The 13,188-nt window shown below is 34.7% G+C and overlaps 1 protein-coding gene across 1 annotated transcript in view; it reads left to right on the forward strand.

The window, feature by feature from the left end:
* The window catches only part of DNAH5 (dynein axonemal heavy chain 5), a 116,415-nt gene that overhangs the window by 86,535 nt on the left and 16,692 nt on the right, over positions 1-13,188 (forward strand). The window contains exons 59-65 of the mRNA XM_059470251.1: positions 1,738-1,941; positions 3,609-3,788; positions 4,652-4,789; positions 5,374-5,509; positions 6,943-7,259; positions 8,503-8,658; positions 9,095-9,277. Coding sequence (XP_059326234.1) covers positions 1,738-1,941; positions 3,609-3,788; positions 4,652-4,789; positions 5,374-5,509; positions 6,943-7,259; positions 8,503-8,658; positions 9,095-9,277 — 1,314 coding nt within the window. The remainder of the gene's footprint in view (positions 1-1,737; positions 1,942-3,608; positions 3,789-4,651; positions 4,790-5,373; positions 5,510-6,942; positions 7,260-8,502; positions 8,659-9,094; positions 9,278-13,188) is intronic.

Here is a 13,188-nt window from a genome sequence, read left to right on the forward strand (position 1 = left end):
ACCTGTATCTTATTAAAGGTTACTTTCTGCTTTTGACTAAAATGGCTGAACCAGAAAAATACTGCTCTTCTTGAAATGTCGGGTGCTAATAAATGAAAACCTGATTTCAAGAAAAAGTGATGCTGGCATTATTGTAAAACTTCTCAATTGGAAAAAATTGAATTTCTGTAATTTTCTATAATAAATTGTGTTGCCTATGTCTAAAGGGGAAAGGCAAACTATCATAAAAAGAGAATCTTATAATCATTACAGATTTGCAAATTTGAGCTAGGGATTCCTATAGTAGAATTCTGCTTGCAGAGTAGATAAATACCTATTAAAATATTTGGTAAATAGAAAGGTCATTACCCAGATGGGAAAAAAAAGTGATTAGCTTTTTTACTCAATTTTTAATATGTTTCAAGTATAATAAATGCTACATTAAGAGAAAGGTAGGTACAGAACGTCTTATAAGCATTTCTAAACACATAGTGAGAATAGTTTGAGGAAGAATTGTCAGAGTTCAGAAAAACTTTGTTGCATTTTGCCCTGTAATAAAAATAGCACATTAAATGCATAACTATAAACAAGTAAATAAATAAATAAAATTTAAATGTAAAAAATTTTGGCACAATTTGTATGTTAGCAAAAATAAGGCTGAGCTGAATTTCCTAACAGTCACTAAGAAACACTGGGTAAAGTTTTCACACAGATATCAGGAAAATCTCTGGTGAATTATTTGATGCACACTGAACCCAACAAGCAGCAAAATATTGAAGGGAAGCAAAGGGCTGGCAGAGGGAAGGCAGCCTGGGTGGTCTGCAGTGCTTTTAAGTCCCTTTATTGAAGTGTAGACACAAGTAATTAAAATCTGCCTTCATGAATTCCCAGTGAGGCGTGTGCTAGGCTAGAAGCAAGATGTCATGGCACTCACAGTACTCTGAGTACTCAGATTACTCAGTAATCTGTTGCTTACTGTTCGGGCTGTTGTATACTTGGACTAATTAAACTGCCTCTAAATAAGCAAAGCTTCTGCTCAGAGTTGTGTGTGTTGTAGGAGCAGATCTGCCCATCCGCTTTCACCATTGTTCAGTGGTTTTGTTGCTTTGTATGGGGTGCAGTAAACACTGTTGCTCAAATAAATTCTTCTCTAAGGAGACCTCTTCAGCAGACTCTTCTGATAAGTCTTTTCTGATTCATGTTGTAGAGTTATGAGTTACAGTGTTAGGGTAGTAAGGCTTATTTAGCCTTACTTATTAAAGTCTAGGTTTTCATACCTTATATATTTTTCTTGCAGGCCTGCTTCTACACCAGGAATATTCCTGGTAAGATGTATTGGAAAGTACAAACATATGCAGATACGAGTTTCCTTAATTTACCTTCATTTGCTAGATGTCAACAGAAAGTGTTTCCTTTTTAGGCACAGTTTCTTTTCAATATGTTTACATTTAAAAAACAAGTAAAATTTCAAGATATTTCTGGTTTGCTCTTTTTTATTGTAAAAACAGTTCATGGTAGTTTTGAGTTTTAAGGTGCTGCTGTGGAGGTGCTGTGCTGAGGTTTCCTAGGAGTTGATAGGAGTTAGTAGTGAAAATCTAATGCAGAGGTTCTTCTATCTTCATGCTTTTTAGAGGTAAAAAGAACATATATATTTTTCTTTTTTCTCTCATGGATTAATACTGTTGGTGAGCTTATGCTCCATGTTTTCTGAACTGAACAGTAGCAGTAATTGCTTTGCCCTTTGTTTTCAATTCCTAGACAATAAAACCTGCAGACATTGCCACGGTGCGCACCCTGGGCCGGCCGCCTCACCTCATCATGCGCATCATGGACTGCGTGCTGCTGCTCTTCCAGCGCAAAGTCAACCACGTCAAAATCGATCAGGAAAAACGCTGTACTGTCCCATCGTGGCAAGAATCACTGAAGCTGATGACAACAGGCAACTTCTTACAGAGCCTACAGGTGCTTGTGCTACCTTTTTCTTTTTTATGTATTTTATTTTTATAATGTAAGAAAATAAGGGACAATGTTTTCTCTGGTGTTCATAGGAGAGCAAATGTGCGACGGAAATCACACAATAGATCTGAAATGTTATGGGCTTAAGAATAAATATGTCAGAATGAAATAAACTTTAATCCTACTTGCAAATTCATGTTATAGATCACCTATAATTTTTCCTAAGTAAGGCAATGAAATTGTTTTAGGTGACAAATGACTCAAAGCTTGAAGCATTTGGTTTGGATAGCCATTACTTATCTGTTTCATTAAACCTGATAACAAACATCCTTTTTTCTAATATTTAACTTTTCATTAATTTTCAACATTTTAGCTTGTGCTTTGATATGGAAAAGCATAGATGGTTATTAGGATGAACACAACCTTTTTCAAATGTGGGATATTTTTGGTTCACAGGATTTGTCTAGGGCAATGGAAAGACCAAATAACTGGTAAACATATCCCTTTTCATAACTTAAACTAATAATATTATGATTTATCTATCTTGATCTTGCATAATATTTATCTTTGCTCAGCTGACTTTATAGTCAGGATGTGCCTCAAGACATTTTGCTGTAAGCACTACTAGTGAAATCTGAAATATACCTGTTAGATGCTAGAAGGGAGCTCACATCTCAAGAAACAGAAAAGTATGAAGAAAAATCCTGGAGGACAGACAGACCTCAATGGGTTTTGCATCACACTCTCTGCCCCATTGGACAGTCCATGAAATGTAGGATAATCCACATCATACGCTATGCCTCTCCATCAAAAACCCAAACATTATCGGCATGAATGGCATATATTCCTGTCCCACTGAGTGTTATCATTCCTGATTTCTGCATTTTGAGTTTACTTAATTTGTCACTGGTCTAGTAGGAGGCTTGACCAGCTTTGTGTGGTTGGTAGTGGCATGGATGCTGTTTATGTAGTATTCACATTGCATCTTCTTGTAAAGGTTTTTTAATTTTCTATAGGACTTCAACATTTAATTTTGCTTGTGCTTAATTAAACCCATTTGTGCTTCAGGGAACAGATCTTTTTCAAGTTTGTCTGGGATTGGGTTTCATTATACATTGTAAATAAATTTGAGGGAGAAAATTGAGAGCTTTTCAGGAGGAAAAAGGAAAAATATGCTTTTTCAAGAAAATAGTAAAAAAAATTCTTTAAAAATTAAATGCATTCCAGTAATTAGACAAGGTAATTTAAGGGTAAGATAGATGGCTTGACCTTTGAAAGGACTGTCTTGCAGAATGTATGTTTTTGAACTAGAGTTTAGCTCTTCATTTTCTTTTTGAAGATTGTTAAAACTTATTTTGTATTAAGCAAAATGAATTTTTTAGCAGGACTGGTGACATTTTGAAACAACGATTAGCTGTCTAACAGGAGTAGTGAGTGTGGGATAGCAAAGATCATAAATGAAAGCAAACTTTTTTCCATTTTGTAAGTATATATAAGAGTGGAATGACTTTGTAAAGGTCTCAAAGATACATGTGACAAATAATTTCATATAAGTTGTTTATGAGTAACACTTGTGATTTTCCTGGTGTTCTATGTGTTCTGAAATACATGTAAATATCATTTACATTTAATGCATGTGTTTTGTAACTTGCACTTTCAAAAATTTTTTTCAGCAATTTCAGAAAGACACAATTAACGAAGAAGTGGTAGAACTTTTGAGTCCTTATTTTGAAATGGTGGACTACAACATTGAGACAGCTAAGAGAGTATGTGGGAATGTTGCTGGCCTTTGCTCATGGACAAAAGCTATGGCGGTATTTTTTTCCATCAACAAAGAAGTATTACCTTTGAAGGTATGTATGTTTGTTGGTCAAAGACATCCTCTGCTCCTCATCATCCTGTTTTCACTTGAGGATTTAATCTGTGGGAAACTTCATCTGCCATGTTTTAACTGGTGATTCCCTCTCTTGAAATTTATTACCTTGAACACTGTACTTCTACAATAAAATATATTTCAAATGTACTTCCACGCATACATTTGAGTTGTCAAAATTATGAAAGAGATGGTGTGATTTTTATGTCTCTGGACCCCTACTCGATGAGATTAAAACATCTGTCATCTAGTTAAATACACTACTGCAATTGCTCTACATTAATTTAGAATTAAGTAGAAAAAGGCTTTGAGATTTGGTTTCCTTTGCTGTTCCAGTTCTCAGTTCATAGGAGGATTGTACAGATACTCTTCATCAGTGTTATGTAGAGAAAAAAACAGGCCTAAGCAGTTAGAATGAAAGTCAGGCAGAACATGGTAACAGAGAATATCTTGTATTATAATGAGAATGACAGAGAAAGGGAGGAAGATTTGTATTTCAGACTAGCATATTGGCTGGACAAATCAACTAGACTTCTAGACATCATTCCCTTCTGCAAGCCGTGTCAGACTAACTTTTGTGCCACATGAGGAATGACTGTCATTTCCAGAAGTATTTAAATTTTTTTTATAACTGACATTAAGCCAACTGTTCAAGTGCAGCTATCTGAAATTAGAATATAGTTTGTTGTAAAATTCAAATAAAAGGTTTTGCTGTGTTATGAAATCTCTACTGAAGAGTTTGATTTGGAAATGTAGTACAGGAAAGCTTTCTGAAATATATTGTAGCAAATACTTTGAAATTCTCTGTGTATGAATACACTTCTATGTTTTTATTTTCTGTAGGCTAACTTAGCAATTCAGGAGAAACGCCTAACCAGTGCAATGCTGGATCTGCAGAAAGCTCAAGAAGAACTGGGAGCCAAGCAAGAAGAATTAGATATTGTGCAGGCAGAGTATGAAAATGCAATGAGAGAAAAGCAGGTGAACTGCTCTTCACAGAAAAGAAGTTTCTACTCTTGCTTTAAGGAACACTTAATGTGTTCGTTCAATTTCACTGTTATTCCTTGTTGATGGACAGCAGTTGAAAGATAGATAGTATTTGAATACTGCCTCTTTGCTTTCTACGTCTCTCCTTTGCCTCTGATCCTCTCCCCTCTTCCCTTCCACCCCATCAAAAACTATTTTATTTGTATTCTTTATTCAGTGCCTACTGCTGTAACTTCAAGTTCTACGTATGCTATAGGTGTATACTGTATTTGAGTAGAATTCCTCAGAATGAATAAGTATCAAGAATTTTACATACTAGTCAACAACTGCACCAAAATAACAGTTAAGAACAGAAATATTACAAAGAAATATTGAGTCATGTTTCTAGGAGATGTTGATAGTTTGTCCTGATATATTTTTTCCATCTCACTTTCCCTCCTCTGCATGGTGATAGAAATGTTTAAGAATATATTTCTAACCTGTTGTTTATCTACTGGTTTAATGAGGTGTAGAGATTTTTTCTGACCTATCAGATATATGACTGTAAACAATTTCTTTTGGTGCATGATTTTCTTTAGACTTTGCTGGAAGATGCTGAGCGTTGCCGACATAAAATGCAAACTGCTTCAAGTCTTATAAGTGGTTTAGCAGGTGAAAAAGAGAGGTGGACAGAACAGAGTAAAGAATTTGCCATGCAAACCAAGAGATTGGTTGGTAAGTTTTTATCCAAACCTTATATTTGGAATCGAGTTGTTTGAATTATGTTTAGTGAAACTGAAAACATTTGAAAAGTCAAACTTTTCCTTTGTATCTTAGATCCCTGTTTCAAAAGCAAAGGTAATTGTTTTAATTTCCTTGCTAAAGCCCTGTTAGATGAAAAATAAATATAAGGCCAAAGTTCATATTTAAAAAGAAAAGGTTTGGACGCTAAGAATGTAGTGACACTACAATTTTAACTTGACTGATATTTATAGGTACAGTCCAAAGAGAGTAATGTGCTAGCAAGTGCCAATAAAACGTGTATGACTGAGAATATATATTGAGGTGAGGAAGACTGATACTCAGGCACTGACATTTATATGTAGAAATCAATATTTTTAACTGCAGTTACTAATGTTCATAAGAATTTGCTTGTTAGAAGGTCATTATTATTTTTTAAATTTGCACTTGTAAACTAAAGTACTTTGTAATAAATAAGTTCATTAGTTAGATCAATAAATGACATTTATCTCATCATTTACTGTGGGCTGAACTTTCTTCTCTGCTTTTTACCTTGAAAGGCTGCAAAAAGCAGCCTTGTTGTATGGGTTGTATTATAGCGACTAAGTTGTGTTTTATTTGCTGCTATAATATATACATGTGTATTAACTTATTAAAAACCCAAGATACCTTCCCCACAGATTAAATTCCCCAGATTTATCCAATTGTTTTTATAGATAACTTGAAAGTGTCCAAAAATACTAGGGCTCTGTATAAAAGTCTGATATCTTCTCCAGTTTAAATTTTGCTTTCTTATTTCAGAGGTACAAAACTCCCTCAAATTATGGTGTCATGAAATTTAGGGGGAAAAGTTTGAAACTGAACAGAAGATTAAAAGTTGTCACACTTAATACCTCCATAATGATGTCTCTGACATGTTTTATTACCAGTACTCATCACTGTAATTGATTTACAGTAATTTAATTGAATTAGTACTTATAAGGAGTTCCACCCCACACCCCCCCAACAACATCCACCCAGTTGTTTAAGCCTGTTTTTATGAGTGCACAAGGAAATGATGGAACTAAAAGTTCATTACAAAGTCCTCTCTGCCATGTCCTGCTTGTACAGGATCTGGTATTTGGAATAGTGTTACATGTATGTTGAGTTGACCTAAACAAGCTGCCAGATGATGATCTCTTGATTCCTACAATTGCATAGGAATAACAAAGTAAATGTGGCCTCTACTGAAATGCACCATTGTCATGCCATGCAGTGAGCCTTGGAAAAAAGATTTATTTGCCTTCTTTATGGTTCAAAGTGTGTTCTTCTGTTACCAGCCAAAACATGTAGCAACTAGTGAGGGAAACAGCTTGTTCATTAATAGAATTGGCAAAGTTTAATGCTTTGTTTTGTGGGGGTTTTTTTTCCTCCTTTTTCTCTTTAAGGTGATGTACTCTTGGCCACAGCTTTTCTGTCCTATTCTGGTCCTTTTAACCAAGAGTTCCGCAGTCTGCTGTTAAATGACTGGCAAAAGGAAATGAAAAGCCGAAAAATTCCTTTTCGTAGCAACTTGAACCTCATAGAAATGCTGACTGATGCTCCAACTATCAGTGAATGGAACCTGCAAGGATTGCCAAATGACGACTTATCCATACAGAATGGAATCATTGTCACTAAAGCATCTCGTTATCCTTTATTAATTGATCCACAAACACAGGGTAAAATTTGGATTAAAAATAAGGAAGGAAGAAATGACCTTCAGGTAATAGAAATGCTTGTGCTTTCATAATCCTTAAAAACTTAGCATACAAGCATTACAATTCATTGATTTGCCTAATGCTTAGGAAATTACATTTATACAAAAAGTCTGGTTTGAATATAAAGAATATCTCAGATATATTTTAGTGGATTTGAGATTTGACTAGAGGTGGAAGTGTATCCTTTAGTGCCAGTGACTCAATTTGTTTAATGAATTAATTTTAATGGAACATAAACTTTGGAAAACAGGCTGGATGGGCAATGCCTGGTAATAAACATGTTTTCAGAGTAATGTTAGTGTTAGGAAAAAAACCCACCAACTAGTTGATTAATACAATTTCATATAAGTGCTTATAAATGAAAAATCACAGTGAGATATTTTTTCATCTTTTAATCAGAAATTATTGTTAATTTTTGTTGTCTTAGTATGGATGTCAGCTCCTAAGTGCTCTGCAAATATACAGGAAAGATGTAGTGCTACAAAGTATAGTCTGAGGCAAGATACACCAATTCAAACAAGAAAATGTGAGGAATTCCTGCAATTATGATTACATCAATAAACCAGCTTAAAAAAAAATCCCTGAAATCCATAGAAGTAGTTTGAGGTGTGATAAAAGAGTGGGTCTGTGAATATAACTACCACTTTCATGCCGATTGTTATCTAGGTGTGGAAACCTTTAATGGTTGCTTAGTTATAAAAATGGTTATTAGTTTGTTTACAGCTTTATTAAAGTCTAAGCTGACTGTGCTCTTTGAACATGTTGAAAATCCCAGTTATACTGGGGACTATTTAAAGCAAAGGCTTATTAAGGTCCTGTTCCATATAAACCTCTAATTTTCAAGGGTGAAAAAAATCACAGAAAAATACTTATCTTGGAATTGACCCTGCTGCAGTTTGACTTGGAGATGTTATCCAAGATAAAATTGAAGGTGCTAAAAGGTTCCTGTGAATTTTTCCTGTGAAATTCTTGAGTAGTTGCACTCATAGGATATCAAAATTGGAAGTGCTTAGCACTGCTTTCCTTCTACCTTGGCAGCTGCAAAATAGAAATTTGCATTCCATGAGCTCTGGCAACAGGGTATGCTGATTTTACCTTTCCTTGAGCTCACAATCATTGTATTCATACTAGTCTACTCACAGTTTCATAGCTTTTGGCAGTACTTTAAAGAAAATGAAATAATTTTTAAATATCAAACTAAGAAAAAGATTGGTAAAAGGGACTAAGGTATTGCATTTCTGTTTTCAGATCACTTCTTTGAATCACAAGTATTTTAGAAACCACTTAGAAGACAGCCTTTCTTTGGGAAGACCTCTTTTAGTAGAAGATGTTGGAGAAGAGCTGGACCCAGCACTTGATAATGTTTTGGAAAGAAACATCATTAAAACAGGTTCAGCCAACAAGGTAAAAATAAAACAAGTGAGCAAACATATGGAAATTCCCATTTCCTCCCTTCCCCTCCCTACAACCTCTCCTTAGCAAAAGAACTCCTAATAAATATAGGACTGTAAAAAATTAGACTCATTTAAACTTGATTAATGCTAATGAAAGAAAAAATAAGGTAGGGTTTAAGTTCACAAATGGTTTATATATTTAATGCATAGAGTTCCTTATTCCTTTGCTTATAACAATTTTTAGAGGTTGAAATAATTTTTGAAAGGGCCATTTAAGGTGGTCCTTGACTGGTCTCAACAAATTGTTTGCATCAGATGTATGATTTAAAACTGGATTTTTATGCCTTTAAGCAGAAAAATGTAACCTTTTCCCCTATATGCAATGTCTGAAAAAGTGTGTATTGGCTCTTATTATTTCAAGATTTGTTTTTAAAATTTTTCTTGAGGTCAAAGTTGGTGATAAGGAAGTGGATGTTATGAGTGGCTTCAGACTTTACATTACTACAAAACTGCCAAATCCATGTTACTCTCCTGAAATTAGTGCTCAAACCTCCATCATTGACTTTACTGTAACCATGAAAGGTCTTGAAAATCAACTCTTAGGCAGAGTCATTCTCACAGAGAAGCAGGTAAAAGAATTTATTGTATCTCTTTTCCTGTCTGTATTTCTTATATTACCTGTAGAATGTTTTACTTTAATTTATTACTCTCTATTCCCATATTGCTAGGTAACTTTCTGGCTCTCTCTATTGTGATTATTCTTAATATAACCTATTTGTAATGGTTTAAAAAGTGGCACATAAGCAATTGACTCATTCATGTGGATGTTTCTCTGTCTCTTTATTGTTGCAACTGTACTGTATTAACCTTATTTTTCCTGCTTCAATGAGTTATAACCTCATGAGAATGGCCTGTGAAAGCAAAAGGACCTGAAATCAAAACTGATGTTCTCTCTACAAACCCTGGAGCTCATGGCAACATAACCTAATGCAAAGAATTCAGACTTAGTTACTTCCTTGCTCCAAGGGAAAATGGGCTACCTACTGATATCATTTTGACATTGCAGATATATTAGTTGAGGAAGTTCAGGTTGAAGATGCCTGTCCCAATCAAGCTGCAGTTCTGGAGGGAGGCTAATTGGTACCTTTTTTACTATGGAATAGCTAATCCCTATGGCTATAATTTCAGGCAATGTTCATGTCATAAGAAACACTATGCACCTATGACTGTGTATTTATTGGTGTATTTACTGAGATTTTGGCAATAGTTCCAGTTTACCTTCACTAGAGAGGAATGACAGAAATATCTTTGTTTCCTTATTGTGGCATCTGTTAAGGTACTCCCATCCTTCCAACACCTCCCTCTGCCCTGCCAGCGTAAGATTTTTCTTGTTAATAGACTCAGTTGTCTTTTTCACATTGAGTAGTTGCATTTCATTCCCAAACACTGCGTGGATCTTGTGAGAGAAATCACACTCAATCTGTTAAGGTCTGTTTTTTGTCAGACAGCTTCATTGCACCATCAGCTTCTCTTCAACCATTGATAGCTTGTCAACCCACTCTGTAATGAAATTATCACTGTCTATCTAAAACACGCTGTGATGTGTATATTCACAAAGCCTTATGCCAAAATTCACTTCTTGGGCCTTGAAATACAGTACATTCCTCCAGAAGACAGTTTATCAAATTCCTCCAGTCCTTGCTGTTGCTGTATGCTTGCTTGGAGGACACAGAAAAGGGAGGAGCTTGACTTTTCTCAGAGGAATCAAGAAGGAGATGGAGAAGTAACACTCAGGTTGGAACATGAAGAATTCTGATTAGACATTAGGGAAAAAATAATTACACCGAGAGGGGTCAAACCCAGGAGCAGATTAATCAAGGATTTTGTTGAATTTCTCTTCTTGGAAGGGTTCGAGCTTCACCTGGCCATTGCCCTGAGCAACCAAGCTGTTTAAGTCTGAGCAGGGATTGAATTAGGTTATTTCTGTAGTTGCCTTCCAAATTAAAATTATTCTACTATTCAATGGGCTCTTTGTCACTAAGTGGGAATGTCTAATAAATGGACATAGTGTGCTTTCTCTACCAGCTTGTCAGAGTGTTATACTCAGTACTGTTTTGTTTGAAACCACCTGAGAATATTTCCTCAAGATAAATGACAAGTGGACCACTTGACAGGCAGGGGAACAGAATATACTTACTATGTTGCAGTTTTCTTGGCCTCTGTTTATACACCTTGTGGTTCAAGGTTTCCTAAGGAGTCAATTTGAATACATCACACCATCCAAACACTTTCCTATGATGTCTAATGATGCATCTTTGGGAATTTGGGGGTTTCTCACATAAGTGTCTGGATTCTTACTACCTTCTGCAGCCTTTGGTAGGAGAGTGGTGGAATTATTTTATTGTGAGACCGTTTGCCAAATGACTTGAGTGGTATGACTGCTTGGTTACATCCAGTGTTACAATGTATGTGTGGAATTTCTGTCCCAGAAAGGGAAGAGAGTGTTTATCTGAAATCAGAGTTCTTCAAGATTTTTATGCACATTTCTATCCTTCTTCCCATTCTACCATGTCTTATATGGTTCTGGTCTTAGAATGAATGAGGTTTAGACCTCTAGCAAGAAATGGGAGTGTTTACAGCATGGTATTTAAAGTTTCTGCAAAGTCTCTCTGTTGTCTGCTATGCCCATTAAAAGAATCTTTGCCATATATAGCTCACAGAATTAACTGTTTACTGATAGGAACACTGATACTGATTTGCTATTTTCCACCATAATGTTAAACCAGTTGCAAGATACAAGTGAAGCATAAGGTCAAGGGCAGCTGGTATATCTGTATAAATTTGTTTCTACTATATTTCTTGGAATAATAGGATTTGAAAGATTTGATATATGTCTGAAGGTAGTATGACTTATGATATTCTAATGATATAATTATTTTGATAAATTGGCTGTTATGTAATTTGACAAAAAACTTGTTTATTTAGTGTCATAGGTAAGTCAGATTAGTAGTGGGGTTATAATATGCAAAAATTCTTTACAGCTTTTTGAACTTTTGCATTCTTTTATCAAGACTTTTGCTGGAAAAAAGCTGAACTTTTGTAAGGAATAGTTGATACAAATTCCTTTACTTGTGAATCACTTTGTGACAGGATGATGTAAGCTATGTAGCAGCTTTCATATTTTATGAATATTACCAAGAAACAGCATTCCTTGGTACAGTTGGTAAAGTGTCATCTGCTTGTGAAAGGAACTCCATAAAACTGGATTTGAAATAGCCTCTGGTGCAAGTTCCTTGAATTTATGTATGTGGTAACTTGGCTTATTTTTTCTGCATCCTTAGTGCTTTGACTAGAAATTTTTGAAGATATGAAGAAAGCTTTCAACTGTTTACACTTTCTGATCTGCAAAAAGCATTTTAAGAGCTTAATAGACAACTGTTTTTTTCATTAAGGTTTTCATCTAGGGTTACTTCATTTTAGCTTGGTAACTCTGTTTCCAACTTATTTCTCAGGCTCTTCTTGTGAGGAGAATTGCTTTCTGTTTTTATGAAGCATTGTAGTCTAAACTATGTTTAAATTTTCTGAGCTCAGCAAAACATGAAATTTAATTTGGTGCAGTATGTTAATTATTATATTTAATTGGATGATAACTTTCTTTCAATGCTATTTTTTAAGAAAAAGTCTCTGCTTCATCAAACTTGCATGAAAAAATGCTTCATGAAATTGTTACCTGTTTTTCTTCAGTTCCACAAAGCAGCAGTTGATTGAAATGCATATAACTGCAGTTTTCTTGTGTATTTTCATCAGGTTTTGCCAGAATCTTTTTAATAAGTTATGTTGTATTTGCATTATTCTAAAATTATTGTCCCACTAAATATTTTCTACTTGATGATGATGATGTTTCAATATACCAAGAAAAAAAACTCTAAATCTGATAATAATAAGATGATTCTTCTTAATTTCCTTTTTAAGATTAAAGGGCATTCTTGAAAACAAATAATTGCTTGAAGTAGGAATGTAGGAGGAGAATGTAGGTTGAGAAGACCAGAAGTTTAGAATGTGGAAAAAATAAAAAAAAATTTTGAAAGTTGTATATGTTTTTCAAAGCTGTGTAAATGAAGACTACTCAAATGGGGGAGTAAAACCTTTCCTTAAGCCTTGATAAGGGTTCAGGTCTATTATATCTCTAGTGCTATATGAGAGGTCATGTATTTCTTAATGTTGTCCCTATTTCTCTGGAATATTAGCAGCCAGTAAGCAACATGGAAATGGACTTGGCAATGACAGAGTGAACACGAAACTTCCAAGTTCGGAGAGACATTGCTAAAATAATTCAGACCTCCGTAAACTTTGTGAAGTATTTATCTAGACAGATATTTATCCATATTTATCTAGACAAATATTTCTACCAACTGGTTCACTTACTGTTCATTTGTAAGATTAATATTAACCTTATCTTACAAAAAACTCTTAACCCATTCTCTCTCTTGTCTTTTTTTTTACTTCACTGTACTGAAACATTTAGTTATGTTTCAGTAAA

The sequence above is a fragment of the Ammospiza nelsoni genome, chromosome 1, assembly GCF_027579445.1.
Source record: "Ammospiza nelsoni isolate bAmmNel1 chromosome 1, bAmmNel1.pri, whole genome shotgun sequence".
Classification (NCBI taxonomy): domain Eukaryota; kingdom Metazoa; phylum Chordata; class Aves; order Passeriformes; family Passerellidae; genus Ammospiza; species Ammospiza nelsoni.